Source organism: Muscardinus avellanarius (genome assembly GCF_963383645.1).
Source record: "Muscardinus avellanarius genome assembly, chromosome: 7".
Classification (NCBI taxonomy): domain Eukaryota; kingdom Metazoa; phylum Chordata; class Mammalia; order Rodentia; family Gliridae; genus Muscardinus; species Muscardinus avellanarius.
The window spans coordinates 2,630,889-2,653,696 of record NC_137793.1 but is presented as its reverse complement, the minus strand read 5'-3'; the positions used below and the strand labels follow the sequence as shown (position 1 = coordinate 2,653,696).

Here is a 22,808-nt window from a genome sequence, read left to right as displayed (position 1 = left end):
TCATCTACTTAGTGAGGCCCTCTGCAACTCAGTGAGATCCTGTTTCAAAATAAAGAATTAAAAGTAGGGCTGAGGGTATAGCTCGGAGGTAGCATGACCCTGAGTTCCATCCCCAGTCCTGCAGGAAAAAAAAAAAAAAAAAAAGACCATGTAACACTTCCATTGCAGGCAAACTCAGAACCGGGCATTAAGAAAACATCAGCGTTAGGAACCTGAATCTCAGAGTCTGGGGGGAATGCCAGAGAATTCCAAGTCCCCAGGCAACATGCAATCACTGCTTGATATTGGGCCTGCCATTTTAACTTATAACAGAGATGGAAAACTCCAGGCTGTTGCAGGTCACTGTCATTCACGCCCCGCTGCTCTGACACCTATATCCAGAGGTTACTTCATCAGAACGTGGTGCCACGGGCCAGGAGCTGACATGGTGTGTCGTCTTGGTTCTCTGAGTCCGTGAGTTGCTTCTTAGCCTGGACTTGGGGGCCCCTGAAGGCCCCTTAACCTGTTGCCTGTGGGCTGGGCTCAGGGATCCCAAACACACATACACAGCGCTAACAGGAGGAGAGAAGACGGGGCGTTTTCCCTCGGATGGGAGCATGGAGCCAGCGAAGAGGTGACACCCGGAGGCAGGGGAGCCAGGTGTGAGTGGGACGGGCTGAGGGGCAGCCAGAACCTGGGCCCGGGCAACAGGGCAGGGCAGAATCCTAGCAGATGCCAGATGTTCAACACCTGGTTTTGGGGGAGGGTCGGAACGAATTTCATCGATAGATACAGTCACGGCAGGATTTGTTTGGCCACGTCCTTTTATGCCAGATATTTGGAAACAGCACTGGGATGGCTGCGAGGCTCCGCTTGTGTAAACAGTGCAGAGATATGTAATGCTGCTGCTCAAGCTGTGTCCTGGGATTGCGGCTAGCTCTTGAGCAAATCCTGGGAAGTCAGGGGAGTGGATCAAAACTCACTCCTGCTTCCCAGGCCCCGGCGCACCGCGAGGGCTGTGTCGGCTGCCGCCTCCAGGGCAGTGTCGGCAGGGACTGGTCTTCTTGACCCAAGCACAGAGCGAGGAAGGTAGGTATAGACAAGCTAGTTTCTTTTTTGGTGAGAATGTGTTCCTTAGACTTCCCAGTTACCACGCTGGTCACCACTGCCTGGCTCCTTGTGTTAACTGAGATACTTTTAGTATTTTGCCATTTAGGCAAAGATGTTCTATTGGTCTTTTGGGAAATAGTCTACTATATTTAAGGAATTTCTAGAATTTTTGGTGGTACTGGGGATTGAACCCAGGGGAATTCTACCTCTGAGCTACAACCCTAGCCCTATTTTATTTCTATTTTGAAACAGAGTCTCACTAGGTTGCTAAGAGTCTTACCGTTTGCTGAGGCTGTCCTCAAAACGGGTAACCCTGTCTCAGCTTCCCAAGTGCTAGGATAACAGGTGTGTGCCACCATGCCTGGCTTATAGTTTTTACAAAACTATTTTAAATTGGTTTTTGTAATTATAATGACACTGGCTATTTAAAACAAAGTAAAGACTAGTATATTTTTCTTGCATGGGCCGAGAGAGTTCAAATAATGTAAAAATTAATCTATATTTTGAAGCCATGCTAAAACTCAGCTTTACATTTTTCTGTAGTATACCACTAATTTTTTGTTTTGGCAGTACTGGGGATGGAACCCAGAGGCCTTCTACCTCTGAGCTACACTCACTGACATATTTTATACTTTGTTTGGAAACAGGGTCTCACTAAACGGCTGAGAGCCTCACTAAGTAGCTGAGGCTGGCTTCGAACCTGCAATCCTCCTGTCTCAGCCTCCCAAGTATGGGGATATTTAGATAATTAATTTTAATATGGACCCGCTATGGGAATTGTTCTATTTCAAGCACCCCTTTTCTAAAGTCAGGTGTTTTTCCTCTCCTTCACACTTTGTAAGTAAGCCTCCATTTCTTGAAAGCTCAAGCTGTGCTGCCCAGAGCCCCGCAGTAGTATTTATTTTAGCTGTCCTCACCCTGCAGTGATGTCTCCGTTCCCATTTGCCTTTTCTTGCTGATCCTTCTTTATTAGGGCTGTAAAGGCTTATTCTGGCTTTCTTCTGTTTCTGTTAACTTCACCCCTTTTTAATTTCTCAACACAAATTCTTTGTATGCTCCCTTTGTAATCCTCCGTGCACACAGCTTCCTCTGTGCCTTGTGAGCCTCAGCTGGCTGTGGCGGCACACACCTGTGGTCCCAGCACTGGGGAGGCTGAGGCAGGAGGGTCGCAGGTTCACAGGCAGCCTCAGCCAGGAGAGAAATTCTCATCAACCTAGTGAGATTCCATTTCAAAAAAAAAAAAAAAAAGGTCTGGGGGTATAGCTTGAAGATAGGATGCCCCTAGGTTTAATCCTCAGTTAAAAAAAAATAGAAATATATCCTGTAGGTTTTAATGTGAAATTGTTTCCTTTTTAAATAGCTTTTGATCCAATAGCAATATAGAATTTTTTTTGGGAGGGTTCTGGGGATGGAATCCAAGGGCATTCTACCTCTGAGCCACACCCTATTTTTATTCTTTTTGTTTTTAAAAATTTTTTATTGGTGCCGGGCGTGGTGGCGCACGCTTGTAATCCCCGCGCTTGGGAGGCTGAGACAGGAGGATCGCGCTGGTTCAGGGCCAGCCTCGCTGGCTTAAGAGACCCTGTTTCCACATAAAAAGAGTAAAAAATAGGTCTGGGAGTGTAGCCCGTGGGAGTGTATCCCAGAGGTAGAAGGGCTTCCAGGAACCCTAGTACCACACACACAAAAAATTTATTGGTGTTATTTCTTATTTTTAAAACAGGGTCTCACTGAGTTGCAGAGGGCCTCATTAAATAGCTGAGGTTGGCCGTGAACAGTGATCCTCCTGTCTCAGCCTCCAGAATGCTGGGATCACAAGCGTGTGCCAACCATGCCCGGTTATAGAAGTGTTTTTTAAATTAGGTTACCTTAGAACTATTTCCAATTATTAAATAATATTGCCCATAGTGTCTAGTTTGAGGAAACTTTAAAAGGCTTCCTTATGATTAGTGACATACTTTCTTATATGCAGACTTGTGAAAATATTCTACATGGCAGATGAAATGTTTCCTATTTATTTATTAAACTCTGATGTCAGCTTTCTTATGTCTATATGTCTCTTTAATGTGCAATTTAAGCCTGTTTTTAATCAAGCTACTATTACATATTACTACTCTTTTGTTACTTTGTGGCTTGACATGTCAGCCATTCATAACCACAGAATTCCTCTCCTACTGTTTGGAGCCTTTAAGTTTATTGTTTTTATTTTTGTGGTACTGAGGATTGAACTCAGGGGCATTCTATCTCTGAGCTGTGCCCCTAGTCCTATTTATTTATTTATTTATTTATTTACGTATTTATTTATTTTTATTTTTGTCTTTTTGGGTTTTTTTCTTTTTGGTGGTAATGGAGCTGGAGCCCAGAGGCTTTCTACCTCCGGGCCATACTCCCAGACCTATTTTACACTTTATTTGGAAACAGGGTCTCACTATGTTGCTGAGAGCCTCACTCAGTAGCTGAGGCTGGCTTTGAACTTGTGCGATCCTCCTGTCTCAGCCTCCCAAGCGCGGGGATGACAAGCGTGCGCCACCACGCCCGGCTATTTTTGTCTTTTTGGAACCAGGAATTGAACCCAGGGCTCCACACCTGCAAGGCAGGCAATTCGCCACTGAACCACATCCTGACCCCCTCTTTGATTTATTTTGAAGCAGGGTCTCACTCAGTGGCTGAGGCAGGCCGTGAACCTGCGACCCTCCCGTCTCGGCCTCCCGGGTTCTGGGTTTACAGGTGTACGGCCAGCAGAGCTCTCGACTCTAGGGTGTGCCCTGGCGGCTTTCACATGCTCTCTCACGCACATCTCTTTGCTCCTGTTATTTCCACTCCCACCCCTTTGAATTCAAACCGTGATTATCACTTTGTTTTATGCTGTTTCTTATAAACAACATATTGCTATTTTTCCTATTTTAAGCCCAGTTGAATCATCTCTGTCTTTTAATAAGAAAATTCAGTTGGTTCAATGTAGAATCACGAGCTATTAATTGCTTGGCATTTGATCTCATATCCCAATAAAGGGAGATTTTTGAGTATTTTGACTCTTCTCCCACCTCCACTCCCTACTCTTATTTATTTTGGTATTGGGGGTGGAACCCAGGGGCATTCTACCTCTGAGCTCCACCCCAGCCTTATTTATTTTGAGATAAAGTCTTGCTAGGTGCGGAGTCTGGTCTCCATCCTCCTGTCTCAGTCTCCCAGGTTCTCAGATTAGCAGTGTGTGTCTCCAGCCCCACTCCTACTCTTATTTTTATTTTATTTTAATTTTTTTATACCAAAGTAACCCATCATCTTTAGTTACAGTCTGCTATCAGATTCCCAAGGGTCGCTCCTAATACAAATGTTTGTATTTAGCATGTATATATTCCCAGGATGTCTTGTCTCGTCTCCTGCTTTTCAACCTTCCTCCCTCTGTCCATCGACACTGCCTCTCCCTCCTCCTTCTCCTTCCTCCTGTTCTGGCTCTTCTGATGTTTGTCTAGTGTGTTTCCTCAGACGAGGCCCAGGAGCCACGTGCTCCTGTGTTCCTGCATACCCTGACATCTTTCTTTCTTGTTGACAGGTAAACCACGTCTTGGCTGGAAGAGGATTGTGGGATTGCGGCCTTTCATCTACTGGTGCGTGCATGGGACTCTGTGGCCATCCGGCCACCGCTGCAGGTGAGAAGCTCAGTGCCAACCTGCTTGTCTTTTATGGGTCATTTGTTTTTTCTGCCCTGAAAAATAATCTCTCGTAAGACTTCTGCTCTATTCTTGGGGCTCCAGAACTTCTCTACAAAGGGCAGAAGCCCGTCCTCGCTCAGCAGTTTAGACTAGACTGTAGCCTGCAGGTCCCTCTTAATCTACGTGATTGGTCGCAGGCACGGCTGAAGATCCCTTCAACTGGGCGCGAGCCCGATGGCTTAACCTACCTGGAGGCTTGGCTGGGACTTGTGCCTGTCCCCCCAGCTCAGAACCCACACTTGGTCATGTGACTTGTCGTAGGACAGCTTAGCCGGCAGAGGGTCCACACCTATGGACTTGAAAGAAAAGAGCGACACGTTGGTCATCAGCAGGGAGCTGGCGTGACGGCCGTCTCTGGGCACGGACATCACGCCGCAGTGCTGCGGCTTCCTGTCTGGGAACCAGCACAGAAGTTCCCCTTGGGCTTTGTCTGCAGAGGCAAAAATGAGCGGTCAATGCTTTCTTTTAAGAACCTATTTTGGGCATGTTTTAAGTTAAAGGGACCTAGACCAACTTGGCAGCAACCCGGGTAGCCAGGCTCCAGAACAGCTGCAGGGCCTCCCTTCTCCAAGGCTCTGGGCACTCGGCCCCTCGGCAGCCTCCCGGGCCGCCCTGGGTTCTGGAGCGGGCCCTTCTCCCTGGTGGTCTGAGAAGCCCTGGAGACCACCCCTCTCACTGTGTTCTGCTCTGCGTGGCCCTTCCCTCCCCACCCTTCAGCTGAGCCTCCGGGGCATGGACTGCAGCGCCAGGCAGACTCTCTGCTATGTGCTGAGGATACAGCTTCTGAAGGCGTCCTGTCACACGGAGGCTGTTTTCTAAGTTTAAAAGCTTTGCTGTGTAGTGCTCATGCCGAAAAAGAAGGGGTGTTGGCACCAGGTTCGACCCCTCACTTGGTCCCCGGGTTCGGGGCCCTCCAACCCACATGGGTGATCCATCCACAGCTTGGCTTTCTTACTTCCTTCTGGGCTTCAGTGATCTTTTTCTGTACCCAATCTCAGCCCCAATACCTCACAGCTTGTCAGTATAATTTCTGGAATTTTGACCATAGCTTAATCTTCCTGGCGGGTGAAAAACCTCTAGCATCCCTCTCCACCATCGTCAAATTTCTGCATGGAACTGTCTGCGGAGTCCCATAGACAGAATTCCTTTCTCCTCAACTCACTCCCATCAAGGCTCTTGCTCTATGGAACTGTCCCAGACACTGACCCCAGGTTCAGAGGTCACCCCGTGGTCCTCACTGGCCCCAGGTTCAGAGGTCACCCCGTGGTCCTCACTGACCCCAGGTTCAGAGGTCACCCCGTGGTCCTCTCCTGGCGTCTCAGCGGGGGTCCCCGTGGCTAGCCACTCCCCTCAGAGACGCTTCCCCACCTGCTCTCTGACCTCCTGGCTTCCCCTTTCCATTTTGATCCCTGTGTGGCCTGGACCAGGTCTTTGTCTTTGACTTGCTGCTCTCCTCTCCCTGAAGTCTCATGGAGAGACCGTTTTGATTTTCCAGAGTCCCACACAGTCAGGGCCTGCGGGGCTCCCGAGCCCTCCCTGTTCCCATCACCAAGGGCTCCCACACGCAGCACTCTGCCTAGCCCATCCAATGGGATGTCTGAACACTATCTTTGGTTTCTTTCTCTTATTAATAACAAAAACAGAACCACGAGCCCTCCTCTTGACTACACATTCCCTCTCAGCTATTCCATATTTTGACCCTCTTCATAGCAACACTTCCCTAGCATTCCCATGGCGTTCCTCCTCTCTTTTCCCCTCCTTCCATCAAAGTTCCCATTCTGAGGTGGTGTAGCAAGGACTGGAGGCCAAGCTCAGATCTCTTACACTCAGAACAGAGTTGTTCGTCATCTGCAGGAGCAAAGACTTGGCCAGGTAAGAGATCCTGGTGAAGACATCAGGCTCTCACTGGAGAGCCTCGGGCTTGAGGGTGGGTCAGAGGTGGATGGAGCCTTCTAGAAGTTTCTAAATGGTTAGATCTCTCTGGAGAGCAGAGGAAAGGGCAACCCCTTTCTGGTGGATGATAGCTATTTAAAGTCTCTATAATTTTTTTTAATGAAGAATGTTTGGATTAAAAAATCACTAGGTATTGAGAGAGACAGAAAAAGAGAGAAAGGGAGGGAGGGAGGGAGAGAGAGAGATAGAGAAAGAGAATGAACACATAACATATAAGATCATGGGTGAGCCACAAAAAGATAATTAAGAATTTATAACATAGAGAATTGAGTTGGCACTTTAGATGTGAAAAATGCAATACCTAAAATAAGAACTCAATAGGTTTTATTAGACACAGCAGAAGATGAGATTAGCAAACTGAAAGACAGGTTGATGAAATATACCTACACTGAAGGAGATGTGAGACAGAAAGGTCGTTTTGTTGTTAGTGTGGTACTGGAGACTGACCCGAGAGGCGTTCTATCTCCATGCTACACTCCAGTGCTATTTTGTTTTGAAACAGGGTCACACTAAGTTGCTGAGGCTGGCTTCTAACCTCAATCCTCCTGTCTCAGCCTCCCCAATTCTGGGATTACGAGAGTTTGCTACCACATCTGGTAAAAGCTCTAGCTTTAAAAAAAAATTTTTTTTTAAACAAAGTTCCTGAAAAAGAGGTAATAGAGAAAAGGAGGCATAATATTTGAAGGAATGATTGCCGAGAATTTCCCCACATGATGAAACAGAGCAATCCACACATTCAAGAACCACTTTGCAAACCCCAAATCAAAATAAATACAAAGGCCACCACACCTAGGCATATCATAAACTGATAGAAACCTGTGAGAAAAAAACACATTACCTTCAAAAGAAGATTGATTACAAGAAAAAAAGCATTTATGAGACAACTGCCCTATCAATAAAAACAATGGGAGAGATGAAATGACATCTTACAGTGCTGAAAGAAAATAATTGCTAGTTTAAAATTCTATGAGCGGGAGCCGGGCGCGGTGGCGCACGCTTGTCATCCCAGCACTCGGGAGGCTGAGACTGGAGGATCGCGGTTCGCGGACAGCCTCAGCTACTTAGTGAGGCCCTCTGCAACTCAGTGAGACCCGGTTTCAAAATAAAGAATAAAAAATAGGGCAGGGGGTGTAGCGTGGAGGTCGAATCCCCTTGGTTCAATTCCTATTACCACACACACACACACACACACACACACACACAAAATTAAAATTCTATTCTAATGAAAAATAGCTCAAACATAATGTAGGTATTTTTAAGCAAAAAAAAAAAAATCTGTTACTAGAAGACTGAGACTAAAAGAATCATTAAAAAAAAGATCCCAGACAGAACCATGTACTTCAGGAATAAAGAGCTGTAGAAAGGTAAGTATATAGATAAATGCAAATTATTGCCTGATAAAATAATAATTATGTTTTGTGGGGTTAAGTTATATAGAGTTAAAATTCACTACCACAATTATTCAGGAGGAGGGTTAAAGGATGTAAGGACTTGAAGTAATTTGTATGCAATTCTATGTATGGATGTTGTAAACTCTATGGTGTTAATAACAAAATAAAAATGAATTTTTATAAGCTAGCAGAGAGGAAAAAGAAGAAAAATGTTTGACATAAGGAAACAAAAGGGAGAAAAAAATCAGTGTAAATAGATCAAATAAAAGTAAGATGGTAGACATAACTATAAGATTAATTACATTAAATATAAATGAACCAAATACTTCAAGTAAACTATTAAGATTAATAAATAAAACCCTAGCTTTAACAGCATATTGCTTTGTGAAAAAATACCTTAGATATAAGGACATAGAAAGGTTGAAGGTATGGAAAAAATGTAACATGAAAACACTAATCGAAATAAATCAGATTTACCTATACTAGGAAACAAAAAATAGACTTTTATGCAAGTAGCAGAGATAGAGAGATTTTTCTAAGACTAAAAAGGTCATCCCCTCAGAAAGATGTTACAATTTTAGAGCAAAAAAAAAAAAAAAAAGGTTAGAACTTTTAAAAGTAGATAGGTGTATAATCAGCAGTTGACAGGCTGCACAGACCAAGCAGTAAGGGCAGGAGACTTGGACGGTACCATGAATCGGCCTGATGCACCTCACTAGCCAGACTGCGGCACCCAGCAACACCCAGTACACATTCTCTTAAAGTGCTCAGGGAACAGTTACCAAAACTGATCATCTGCTCAGGTGTAAAGTAAACTTCAAAGGACTGAAGTTACTCAGTGTGTTCTCTGCCCAGGAAAATAAATTACAAAAACATACCTAGGAAACCACGTTTTGTTTGCTAGGAGAAACCACCACCCTGGTAATTCCAACTTTCTTCATACAAGGAGCTTGCACCGGGCCAGCTGAGCATTGCTGCCAGACAGATCACTCTGCTGACTGGTCTTGCTTCAGACTGTTGCTGGCATTACTTAAGCGCGCCCACGGCGCTGGTCACGAGTCCTCTCACCCATGGGCGGCGGGCTCACTCTCGTGCTCGGCTTTCACCCCTCTCCCCAGACCTGGTGATACTTAAGCCACCAGGTAAAAGTTCACCTAGCCACCGCCTGCTGCGCTGCTGACATGTGCCTGAATGCTGCCCACGTCCTCCCATTCCCGTGAAGGAATGTTTTTGAGCGAGGGCGAGAATCTCCACGTGGACCGCCTTGGACTCCATGGACTCTTGGGCTTCAGTGAAGTGGGAGAGGAGAGCTGCTGTGCCCCTGATCATACAAATACTGCCACGCCACCTGTTCTGAAAACAGCCTCCGGGCACCCCTCCCCGCTCCTGCTTCACTTGTCTCCTTATCTAACAAAGCTCCTCCGCACGGTTACCTCTGTGCCCCATCTCCACTTCCTCTCCTACGATTCCTACTTGAATCCACTCTGGCGGGCTCACATTTGCCATTACTGACATCTTACCTGTCCCGCCAAGGCAATCCATGACTCTGTGGTACTAAATCTAACGACCAGTTCACACTCTTCCTAGGATGCAAATGGTGCCGGCAGCACGGACACCATTGGCTAGGAACTCTCCCTTCAGACCCCCTGTCCTGGCCCCGGAGTATCACCCTCTCCCAATCTTCCTTCTGCTCAGGCCGCCCCCTTCTTAGACTCCTCTGTTGGCTTCTTCCCTCTACCCTGATTTTAAATATTGGAGACCTTCAGGCCTCCAACCTTGACTTCTATCTACATGACCCTTGGAGATTTCACCTAGTTCTCTGGATTTCATCACTTTGCGAGGTTCTGATCCCCAGCCTAGACCTCTCCTGTGACTCCAGACCTGCATATCCAGCCGCCTTTTGATGTCTCTAAGATATCTAGTAGCATTTCAATCTTGACTTCCCGCTAATCTGCCCTGATTTGCCTAATGTCTCTTCTGCCATAGTGTATTAGTTTTATATCATTCCAGTAGCAAACTACCATAGATTTGACGGCTCAGAACAACCCAGTTCTGAAGATCAGAAAGCCACAATTTCACTGGAATAAAACCAGTATGTCGGGCTATGTTCCTCCTTAGAGGCTCCAAGGGAGAATGTGTTTCTTTGCTTTTTCTAGTCCCTAGCGCTGCAGCCCTTGGTTCACGACCCCGTCCTCTGGCTTCAAAGTCAGCAGTGTAGCGTTTTACTCAGTCATGACCCTGCCTCCTTCAGCTATGTCGCCAAATCTCTCTCTGCCTCCCTCTTATGATACTTGGGATCATATTGACGGCCCACCTAGATTATGCAGAATATTCTCCTGACCTGAAAGTCCTGATCATATCTACAGAGTAGAGTTGCTGTCTAGGCGACACAGGCTCCAGGGATTAGGGTGGAGACGTATCAGGGCGCATTACGCCCTCTGCCACGCACTGAAAATAGCACCACCGTTCTACGCTCAAGCGTACAAACACCTCGATTCCTTTTTCTCACAAACCTTTTTTTTTGGGCCACACATTTGTAAGACACTAAGAATCGCTGGGCAGCTGAACCCAACGGACACTTCTCAAGAGAAGACAGACGGCCGGCCGGCCGGCCGACAAATAGATGAGAAAATATTCAGCATCATTAGCAATCAGGGCGCTGCAAACGGACACCACACTGAGATTGCATCTAGCCCCAGGTAGACAGGCAGCCATCAGGAATATAAGCAATACTAAATGACGGTGGGGGTAGGAGCTCTTCCACACCGCTGGTGGGGTTAGAAATTGGTACCACCATCATGGGGATCAATACGGAGGTTCTTCAAAAACTAGGAATGGAACCACCACATGACCCAGCTCCGCTACGCACAGCAGCTTTCCAAAAGAACTAAAGTCAGAATACTATAATGATACCAGGCCTAACCACGTTTGTGGCAGCACAATCCACAGTAGCCAAATTACAGAACTCACTCAAGTGTCCGTCAACAGATGAACGGATAAAAGGATTTGGTATACACACACAATAAAAATTTACTCAGCCATAGAGAAGAACGAACTTAGGTCATCGGCAGGAAAAATAGACTGAACTAGAGAACATTAAACTAAGTGAGGTCCGCCGGTCTTAGCAGTCAAGGGTTGTATGTGTTTTCTCATATGTGGAAGCTCGAAAGAAAAGAGGAAACCAAAGAGACCTTCGATAAATGAGTAGAGCGCGCTCTCCATAGAGGACACGAGTGGCGGACGGGGGTTTGGAGAGAGGAAAAAGGAGAATCCAGGAAGGGAACAGCTCAAATGAGGCCATGTCTATCTACGAAGGTATCACTACCCATCTCACCGCCGCGCGCGGGGCCGGGGGCAGACCGAGCCTGTGTGCCGTATGTTTGCACACGCTGGACTCCAGCACCGCATATAATGAGAATACACCAGTAAAAGTAGAAAATAAAGCAGGCCAAGAATCGGATCATCTCCCAGCACCTCCTTGTCCGGGGCAACTCCTATCACATTCCTGTTCTATTTGCTCCCAACAGAGCCAACATATTGACACCCTAAAAATGGACATCAGAGTACATCGGTCTCTGATTAAGCCCTTGAGTGCTCTCGCCTTGGACTTTATTCTAGAACCTACCCGGCCCCCTGACCTCCCGAGCTCCCCTCTGGCCCTTGTCACTGCGCGTGGCCCTCACAGGCTGCGTCCCTCGAGGTGTCAGCTCTCAGGTGCCACTCAGCCCCAGAGAGGGGCCAGTGGAGCAGCCGCGGCGCCCCTGCCACACTGCACCCGGGTTTCACGCCCTTGCGCCTTACAGCGCTAGGTTCTGATTTGTGGCCTGACCCCGCACTCCAGCCTCCCTTCTGGCAACTTCACTGCGTACCCATGGCTGTTTCTCAAGCACCTGGAAGAGTGCTTGGCACACAGTAAACCGTAAGTACTTAATGAGCGCCAGGCGTGACTCTCCTCTCCAGGCTGCCTGGTCGCGACAGGCTGGCCCCGGAAGCTGGAATCTTCTGCGTGCTTTCAAGCAGTGTACCTGTAGGACCTTCTGCGCTTGGACGTCGACCACGAGGACTCTGCTCAGTGCCGGCTGGGCCACGTAGATGTACCGGTTCCTGACGTTGACCGCGGACGCCCACTGGCATGGCGGGGTGGCGGCTCCTTCCCCTTGGGCACAGATTTCCTCCTGTGTAGGAGAGGGGCTGCTGTGTGCCTTCTTCCCCCTCTCCTGGAGTCCTGGCGCGTGCCTGGGTGTGGCCCAGGGACACACCACAGCAGCATCGCCTGCCGCTGCTCCTCCCGCCTCTCCAGAGGACGGAGCCCACTTGTGCCCTCCTGCTCGGCACCTCTGGGCTCCTGTGGGCTGCCCCCACCCGTCCCTGCCACTCCGGCAGGACTTGCCCCCACCCTTTCTCCACCTCTAGCTGTTCACAGGCTCTTTACCCATCGGGCATTGGTCCTCCCGAGCTCCGTGCTGACTCCTCCATCTTACCCTCTGCTTTCCTCGCACCACCTGACTGCACTGACCGTTGCTTGGTTCCCTCTCCACCCAGCCCCGGTGGCGGAGCCTCCTGTGTTGCTGGATTCCGCCCAGTTTGCTGATGTATCTGTGGCGGTGTCCAGGATTCACCCGGGCTTTGTCTCAGATCTCCCTGTTGATCTATGGCTTTAGCTCCGCTCCACCCGCTTACAACTCCCCAGTTTTTCTCCAGCCCACACGCACGTGGCCCCCAGCCTCTCCCTGCTTGGCTCTTTAATGTGTATCTCAAACTATAGGTCTAAAACGGACTCTCAGTTTTCCTCCCAGTCTTGCTCATTCCACTCAGAACCCGGCAGCACCGCTGTTTTACTTTCTTGGAGTGAAAGCTTTGCGGCCATCTTGGGCTCCTCCCCACCCCTGGCCCTCAGCGTGCTTTCAAGCAGTGTACCCGTAGGACCTTCTGCGCTTGGACTCCCATCCAAGGCGTACAAACCTCTCCCTTCCAAATACCTCTGTGTCCACTCATCTGCTGATGGACAACTGTGCGGGCTCCATAATTTGGTCATCGTGATCTGTGCTGCTATAAACACAGATATGATGCATCAATATAGAAGTCTGACTTTAATTCTTTTTGGAAAACGGAGGGGTGGTACAGCTGGCTCATGGTGGCTCCATTCCTAGTCTTTTGAGCACCCTCCGCTCTGAGCTCCACGGCGGCTGTACTAACTGCACATTGCACTAATTTACAACCCACCGGCCGTGGAGAAGAGTTCCTGCGTCCCCATGTCCTTGCTAGCATGTATTGTTGTTATTATTTGTATCCTTGATTATTGCCATCCTAAGGAGTTAAATAGCATCTCGATGTAGTTTTGATTTGCATTTTCCTGATAATGATGTCGGGATAAAGAAAATGTGGTCTATACGCACACTGGAATTTTACTCAGCCAAGAAGAAAACCAAAATTATATCATTTGCAGGAAAATGGACAGAGCTGGAGAACATTATGCTACGTGTGATCAGCCAGCCTCAGAGCGCCAAGGGTTATACTTTTCTCTCACCTGTGGAAGCTGGAGACGACAGAGAAGGCAAAAGGAGCTTGAGGTGAGTGAGGAGAGCGACCGGGAGGAGGGGCTTGGGGGAGAGGCGGGAGGGGGGGAGCAGTTCAAGTAATGTTCTGTCCACATGCGAAGGCACCACCGCCACAACCCTAACATGTCCAGGCAGGGAGGGCGCGTCTGTGTGCGTGTGAGTCCGTATCGCTGAACTTCACGAGGGCGTGTAACCACAGTGCACCAACTCTAGTCCCACTCTCCCGCCACTTCCGTCTCCAGCTCGCTGGCTCAAGTCACTCTGTCCCCAAGTACCTGCGGTGGCATCCAGACCGCGCTCCTGGCTGCCCTGGCCTCCCCCACCCCGTTCTCCACACGGCAACCGCTGGGAACGCTGTCAGACATAAGCTAGTAAGCTACCTCGTGGGCTCCTCTTCCTAACGTCTCCCACGCCAATAACACTCTTGCTCAGGAGGAAAGCCCCAGTCTTTCTGGCAACCTGCGGGAGCCCAGCTTCTGGTTCCTGCTCTCCTTTCTCTGCTCACTCCTAGCCTGTGGGCATGCGTGGTGTCCTCCAATCACAGGCGCCCTCCTCCTCTTCTGCACAGAGCTGCATGGTCGCCCCTCCGGTCCCCTCCATCCTCGGTCCCCAGTCACCTGCTGAGAGGCCTCCTGCGACCTAGCCCAGCCCCCAGCCCCTCCTCCCTTGCGTTATTGCGGTCTGCATCTGCCTCTGGTGTTTATGGATGGATCTGTGCACTTATGCACAGTCTCCTTCCTCCGCCAGGTCGCAGGCACCTCTGTCTGTCTGGTTTGCTGCCCTGTTCTGAGTATTAGCGCAATGCCTGGCGCAGAGTCCATGCGCTGAAGGACTCAGCAGGTGTAGAGGAAGTGAGGCCTTTCCCTGCCTCCTAGGATACACCTTTGGTTAGTTTCTTCCTTGCTCTGGCTAGAGTCCATCTCTCTCCTCTGTGGTCCTCTCGGCCTGTCCCTGAGCTACAGACAGCCCCGGGTCCCGCTCCAGGCACACACAGCCCGCACATCTCCTTGGCATCGGCCATGCTCTAGGCGGATGGTGGGTGCCGATGTGTCTGCTCCAGCCCTGGTCGTCTCTCAGGCCGCCGCCCACTCAGCAGCCCACGCCCGGGCCGTCCGCTCCTCCCGCTGGGCCCTCATGGCCACTGCTCAGCCAGGGCCGAGCCACCACGGCTTCCGTTTCTCCTCTCATACAACTGACCACTCATTAGCCACCGAGGACCAGCAAGCCGACCCCCAAAGCCAGCGGGCTCCACTGTTCCTATCTCCACACCCGTTTCTCCTCCAGGGGCCGGTGACAGCTTGATGGCTGGCCTCGCTCCTCCAACCCTTGGCCCTCCCGTTATTACATCTGATCCTCTTGATGCATTCTACCTCTGAGAGACACCTTGGGCCCTTTTTAAAACTTATTGTCTTAAGACAGGGTTTTGCTAAATTGCTGAGGCTGGCCTTGAACCTGCAGTGCTTCCCAATACTGGGATCACAGGCGTGTGCCACCATACCTGACTTTATTTTTTATTTTAAGGGTCTCAGTAAGTTGCTGAGGCTGGCCTTGAATCTGCAATCTTCCTGTCTCAGTCTCCCATGTACTGGGATTATAGGCACATGCCCTATACCTCCATTGTACACAATAAAAAACTGAATCTTACAAATTAAGTGTGTGTGTGTGTGTGTGTGTGTGTGTGTGTGTGTGTGTGTGTGTGTGTGTGGTACTGGGAGCCTTCTACCTCTGGGATATGCCCCTACCCCTATTGTATTTTTTATATGGAATCAGGGTCTAAGTTTCTGAGAGCCTCACGAAGTTGCTAAGGCTTACTTTGAACCTGTGATCTTCCCGTCTCAGTCTCCCAAGTACTGGGATTACAGGTGTATGCCAACAAGCCCAGCTTAAGTATCTTTTCTAAGCCCCTTAGAATGAGTGACAGAGGTCGGATATAAACCCAGGTCTCTCTGACTCTGAAGCCCAGGCCCTGTTACATCCTACCCCTTCGTGCTGGACCAGGGGGATACCTACTCCAGCAGAGAGGTCACAGAGATGCACCAGCCTCCTACTCACCAGCAGAGATGCACCAGCCTCCTCACCCAGCGCTGGAGAAGCAGGGTGGCCCACAGCCACCCTCTGGTGAGGTGCTCGGACACTTCATAGAAGCAAAACCGTCTACGTGATATTTGGGACTTTGCGTGGCTCGTTCTCCACAGCCTTGCGTTGTCTGAACACCTTCAGGTCCCCTTACTCTGTTATTCCAGCTACTTATTAGGAAAGTGGAGTTCTGACTAGGGCTGGGGAGATTTCCCTCACATTACTGGTTAGGTTATTGCAAATATATGAGAAATTAGTGCCAGTGAGACAGAGTGCAATTATTTAAACCTAATTGCTAGAAATTTACCAGAACTGTGCTTTCGAACTGGCTTCATGATTATTACGTGGAAGGGACTTTTATTGGAGGTAACACTTCTTGAAAATAATTAGTTCAAATGAAACAGCCCGGAAAATAGCTTTTCCTAAGCTACCTGTTTGAGAATTCACCAGCCAGGGACACGCTGCCAGCCAGCCCCACGGGGTGCCGGCTGCTCACGGAATGTGGCGGAGCCAGCTTTCCTGCCACCAGGTCCATGTGCCGTGCAGGACGAGGACACGCCACGCGTCCTCCAGGTGTTGGATTTCAAATGGTCCTTGAGGATCCAGAGCCATGGCCCCGGCCCCAGTGAGCGGGGAGCGTCCCGAGAGGCCCCGTGGACGCAAGCCCGAGGGGGGCTGCGTGGGGGTCCCGACAGCTGGGCCCCTCTGCGTCCCACGGTCACTTCCCGTTGGCCTGTCCGTGTTCCCCCAGGGCTCTGAGGCCACCGAGGGAGCGGGAAGGCCTCTGCCGCCTACGTGCTCACACTGCTGTCCCCCTCACCTGACGAGGGAGGCAGGAGCTCCTGAGCACCCGGCCTCATCTGGGGTTCAGGGCATGGCTGCCGCCGCCCATCAAAAAGGAGTTAGCACCTCAGCCCCACGCCCCTCCCGCAGACCGCACACAGCAAGCGGGATTTAAGAAGCCCAGTGAGAGCCGGGCGTGGTGGAGCACGCTTGTAAGCCCAGCATTCCGGAGGATGAGACAGGAGGATCGCGGTTCGCGGCCAGCCTCAGCTACTTAGTGAGACCCTCTGCAACTCAGTGAGACCCTGTTTCAAAATAAAGAATAAAAAATAAAACTGGGGGTGTAGCTCGGAGGTAGAATGCCCCTGGTTCCATCCCCAGTACCACAAAAAATAAAAATAAAAAAATGAAGGCCCGTGGCGCCCTTGGGTGAGGAGTGCTTTGCAGGGCTTGGCAGGTGGCGTAGACGCTTCCCCGGGCACGGGCACTTACATAGCTCATGAAGATCTTCTCGGTGGGCTTGAGGTGCCTCTGGATCTCACAGTCCACGGGGTGGACGACAGCGATGCCGTCGTCGGAGAAGACATAGAACATGTTCCCCACGCTGAGGCCTGGAGGGGCAAAGGCAGCCTGGTCAAGCCCTGGGCAGGGCCGCGGGAGCACACACACACACACACACACACACACACACACACACACACACACACGACGGGTGGGTGGGATGCGATGCCAGAGAAGCAGCCGGCTGGGGACGCCCTGCTCCATGGCGGGTGGGGGCCGCGGGGGAGCCCAGACCAGCTCTGCGGCACCCCGTGTACTCCCGACGCACACAGAGCCCCGTGCAATCGCGGGCTGGCCACCAGGTACGTTTTGGGTAAAGATGGCCTCGTCATGTTCATTTAACCTTTCCCATCCTGAAGGGGAAACCTTCCTCGGTGGGCTTTTGTGGACTACTGAAGCAGAATAATCAGATGAGGCTGAGGGCTCCTAGGTTTTGTTTTGTTTTGTTTTCAGAATTGGAGATGGAACCCAGGGTCAATGTACCTTGAGCTACACTCCTAGTCCTTTTTATTTTGAAAGAGGGTCTTGCCATGTTTCTGAGGCCACCCTTAAGCCCGTGATCCCCCTGACTCAGCCTCCCAAGGCCTGGGATTGCAGGTGTGCACCGCCACGCTATGTCTGAGGATGGCTGAGGCTGCCCCCTTTGACTAGAGCTGGGGCAGACCCTGCGCCTGGCCCCTCGCCTCTGCCCCTAAACTAGGGGAGAGAAGGGACAAGGGAATGTGAGGCCTGGAGCTCTTCCCACCGCTCTCTCTTGCCTCCCTTCCTTCTTCTCTTCCTCTCTCTGCACTGCTTTTAAAACTAGAATGTCAAAATTTCTGCACATTCTAAGAAAAATGTACCGAGAACTCTCTTTCCTAACATGCTGAGAAAACCAGTACACTGGTTTAATGGATTTTCTGGGTAAATTTGTAGTGAGCTAGAAAACAGTAAAACATGCCTCTGCCTCCCAAAGGCCCCGCAGACGGTCTTCGAGCCGCCAGCCCTTGGTGAGCGGGAGGCGCCCACAGGAGTGGCCCGGCAGGAGCCCGAGGTCCCCAGGGCTCTGATACAGTCTGCGCCGCCCCTGCGCTGTGCTGCGCTGAGGGGGCTCTGGGCAGCAGGGCTCCTGACAGGCCTAGCTGGAACCCAGCCCCTCTCAAGCTGCTTCCAGCGTGGGGGATCCCGGGCATGGCTCCCGTTGGGCAATCCTGGGGTGTCCCGCAAGAGCCAGATGGCTGAGCCCCATCTCAGCCCACAGCATCTCAGTACACCTTTGCCCTACCTCACCTGCCTAACACCTTCAGTCCAACCCAGGGGCCAGAGGGGTTCGAGTCTCCGCTAAACCACAAGCCCCGGGATCAGCCCTGCCGGGCTTCTTGGAAAATCAATAGCTGGAAGAACCAGCATAAGATGGACAGCTGAGCAGAACCCGCGTGGGCGTGGACCCGTAGCTTCATTTCCGTGGAGCAGGTGCTCACTCAACACGTACTTGACTTCGCGGGGACCCAGCTGCAGGATCCAGCTCCCCGGAAGGGTCTGTGGAGTTCCGCTCCTGCTAGCGGGGCCTGAAGCTTCGTGTCTGCACTTGTCTGCCCTTTTTCCTTCTGAGATGTGAGTCTATCGCCACATCTCTATCGCTGCGCGTCCTATCGCCAGCGTCTCTAGCTCAGCAGGGAGGGCACAGGCGTGCGGCCCCCGGCATGGAGGACTTGGCTGGCTCCCGTGGGCATTGGTTGTACAGTCTGAACTCTAGCCTTGTGCCGGAAGTGGGAGTGGGTCTTCAGTGGGAATTGGGGTCTCTAAGACCATCTGACCCCTCACTGGGCCTCCTCTGCCCCATGCAGAGCTCCACTATCTGAAACCCTCTGCAGAAACCTCCCCTTTGCAAGACACCTCTTTTTTGTGTGTGGTACTGGGGATGGAACCCAGGAGCAGTCTACCTCAGAGCTAGCTACACCCCCCAGCCCGATTTTTTATTCTTTATTTTGAAACAGGGTCTGAGTTGCAAAGGGCCTCACTAAGTAGCTGAGGCTGTCCATGAACCACGATCCTCCTGCCTCAGCCTCCCAAATGCCGGGATTAGAAGCGTGCGCTGCCGCACCCAGCGCGGGACACCTCTTAAAGACAGCGTGCAAGCAGCGTGGGACACCTCTTAAAGACAGCGTGCAAGCTGTGCACACCTCGGTCTCTGCTTCTTGCGAGGTTCAGGCAGCCGACGCCTCCCATTCTGCCTCACCCCTGTTTTGCTCTCAGAATTAGTCAGCTTCAGTGCCTTATGCTGCTCAGGAAAACGTCCCGAGTCTGTGTGCACTGGTGTGCTGGATTCCACTGAACACCCTGCAAAGTCCTTGCAGGAAAACAAGAAGGAAACGCCCTGGGCTTTTTTTTTTTTTTTTTTTTTTTAGGTACTGGGGATGGAACCCAGGGGCATTCTACATCTGAGCGACACCCCCGGCCCTATTTTGTATTCCTTATTTTGAAACAGGGTCTCACTGAGTTGCAAAGGGCTCACTAAGTAGGCCTCACTGAGGCTGGCTTCGAACTGACGTGATCCTCCTGTCTCAGCCTCCCAAATGCCGGGATTACAAGCGTGGACCACCACACCCGGCTGTCCTGGGCTTTGAAGTTGGTGCCATGCGTAACCTGGGCAACTGCAGGCTCCACAGTCCCTACAGCCCCTCTCTTTGTAGCCCTTCTCCCCCGCCTCCGCCACTGAGCTGGGCACAAGTCAGCAGGGCCACCTGAATGCAGGTCTGCTGTGGGTCACAGGGTGAGGGCCGCAGCCCTCGAGCAGCGACGTGGACTCTGGACCCAGTCCCCACTCCTGCGTACTATATTTGAACCATATGAGATTGCCAATATTAGTACCACATGTGGTCTTTAAAAAAGCATTTTCAGCTGGGCGTGGTGGTGCACGCTTGTAATCCCTGCGCTTGGGAGGCAGAGACAGGAGGATTGCACAGGTTCGAAGCCAGCCCCACGCGCTGGCTTAGGAGACCGTGTTTCCAAATAAAATTGTAAAAATAGGTCTGGGAGTGTAGCCCGGAGGTAGAAGGGCTTCCAGGAACCTCAGTACCACCAAAAAAAAAAAAAAAAAAAAAAAAGGCATTTTCATATGGCTCAGCCTAATATCTAAGGTTTGCTTGATAAGTAACTGGAAACTTATATGTGGAAAATGTTTATAGACACTATAGTTGTTTCTTTTTTCAGTGCTAGCAATGAACCCAGGGGCACTCTACCTCTGAACTACACCCTCAGTCTTATTTTTTATTCTTTATTTTGAAACAGGGTCTCACTGAGTTGCAGAGGGCCTCACTAAGTACCTGAGGCTGTCCACGAACCAGGATCCTCCTCTCTCAGCCTCCCAAGTACTAGGATGACAAGCGTGTACTACCATGCCTGGCTAGTTTTTTTTTTTTTTTAATATTTCCTCAATCGAATCATACCTAAGGTATAACTAATGCAGATCCCAGCAGAGATGTATGTATTTTTTTTTTTTTTTTTTTGGTTAGGGGGAGTCTTTTAAATTTATTCATGTATTTATTTTTTACAGTGCTGGGGACCAAACCTAGGGCCCCTTGAATCCTAGGCTAGGATTTTAACCATGGAGCTACCACCCTAGTACTTTGATCTTTTTCAAATAACATAAGCTAAATAAAAGCCGAAGCCCAATTTCAATGTTAGCTACTGGAAGAAAGTGAAAGGCCCAGATCTGGCCAGGAGCTCCTGCCACGTGGTCTGCTGTGGCCGAGATTAAAAGCAGCTTTCGATGAAAAGTTTTCATTTTAAAATGTGTTATTAAAGACACTAAGTGTGTGTGTGTGTGTGTGTGTGTGTGTGTGTGTGTGTGTGTGTGAGTTGCAGAGGGCCTCACTAAGTACCTGAGGCTGGCCGCGAACCGCGGTCCTCCTGTCTCAGCCTCCCAAGTACTGGGATTACAGGTGAGATCCGTCAAGCTTGGCTGCTCATAGGTTCTGATTTTGATTGGCTGCGTGTGCCACTTGACTTTGGCCCCCTGCCCCATTCTGATTTGGCACCTGGGCCTGCTCGTGGGGAGCGCTTGGGTGTGGAGAGCTGGTGGTGTGGGGGAGATGGCCCCCCGCGGACATGCCATCACAAGCACGACACTCGGCACGATCAACTCATACCTTCCTCCCGCCACAGAATGTTGGCCACTGCACAGCAGAGATAAGAACACCAGGACACGGCAGCCAGAAGGGGAAGAGAAAGACAGTCAGACGTCCGCTGCGGTGACGGGTTGCATTCAGGGGCGTTTGGGCATGTGCCCACCACTCGTGACGCTGTGCCACTCCAGGGCCGGGCGACGGCTTCGGTCTGGCAACTCTGGGCCTGCGCAAATGCTTCCGGGCCTCAGGACTTCTGGATTCCCACACGGACCTTTGCTCAGGCTCCAGGTGACAGCAGCAGCGGGATGCCCCGCGTTTTGTGGATGGAGAGTGAGCTACAGCTCTCCTACAGCTCCTGGGTTACTTCCAGGAGAACTGATTTCCAGTAGGATTCTCTGAGGATGGCCAGGTGAAAGCTTCTGTGTCCTTTGATGACCCAGGCTTAGCTTGGAGCCTGACCACGAGACAGAACGTGCCCAACACGTGTGCCCGTGAATTCTTACCTGCAGGCCCAGCTGGGGGTGTGGCCACCAGGGAGGGCACACTTAGCGCACCAGGTGGATTCCTGGAGTAAAGGCCGCCGCACACCCAATAGTCCCCCTTTTCTGGGGAGATGTGTTCCAGGCCCCCAGCGGACGCCTGAAACCACCAACAGTACCAAACCCTGTGTAGACTGATTTTTCCTATACCTATGATAAGGTTGAACTTATAAATTAGGTACAGTAAGGGATTACCAGCAATAACAGATCATAAAAAAGAACAGCTATAACATACTGCAATAAAAGTTATCTACAACTTCTAAATTGTTCATTTCTGGAATTTTTCAACCTGATATTTTCAGACCATGGGAGGCAAGACTGTGGATCAGGGGTACTAGCTGTACCGGTCAGCTTCCAGGCCCGCGTGGGAGGCAGCCCCGGAGGCAGGGAGGGCTGTGTGAGTGAGAGGCAGGGCCCGGCACTGGGTGGGTTCCTGGGGCATCCTGGTGGTCCTGGACCCGCTCTGCTGTCCACAGACTCCCACTCGCTCGGGTGCCCCGGAAGCTCTGCCCACCCCGGGGTGCACAGAGGAGGCGGGTTCGCCCAGTCTTCAAGGGCTCATGGTTGGCAGCCATGGCCCTGGCCCAGGTCAGCTGGGGCCGTCCCTTGCCACCCAACACCCTCACCCAGCTCAGCGTAGAGCACACTCACGCGTCTTCCGAGCTGAGTCCTCAACGAACAGGGAGGAGATATCTTCGTCCACGCCCACTTCGTTCCTGGCGATGCAGGTGTAGGCTCCCGTGTCTTCGTACCGAACGCTGCTAATGTGGAGTTCACTCCCGTTGGCTGCAGGAAGGACAGAGGTCAGGTGGCCTCTCAGCCGGACACCCTCCCCGCATCTTCCCTGTTCCCTTCACAGAATTACTGAGGGCTGCGTGTCCCGGGCTGGGCTGGGAGGCAGCCACCATCCCCCAGGACGTGCCCAGGAAGGGCTGGCACAGCGCATCCCACTGAGGGCAACCCGCACCTGACAGCTTCCCACAGTGCTCTGGGAAAGACCCCAGACCTGTCTGAGCCCAGATGTGGGGGATGAGCT

At 50.9% G+C, this 22,808-nt stretch overlaps 1 protein-coding gene across 1 annotated transcript in view; it reads right to left on the bottom strand.

The window, feature by feature from the left end:
• The window catches only part of FSTL4 (follistatin like 4), a gene marked incomplete at both ends in the record, with an annotated part of 356,360 nt that overhangs the window by 4,003 nt on the left and 329,549 nt on the right, over positions 1–22,808 (bottom strand). The window contains 5 exons of the mRNA XM_080698175.1: positions 4,991–5,098; positions 12,172–12,321; positions 17,056–17,174; positions 21,255–21,281; positions 22,424–22,558. Coding sequence (XP_080554301.1) covers positions 4,991–5,098; positions 12,172–12,321; positions 17,056–17,174; positions 21,255–21,281; positions 22,424–22,558 — 539 coding nt within the window. The remainder of the gene's footprint in view (positions 1–4,990; positions 5,099–12,171; positions 12,322–17,055; positions 17,175–21,254; positions 21,282–22,423; positions 22,559–22,808) is intronic.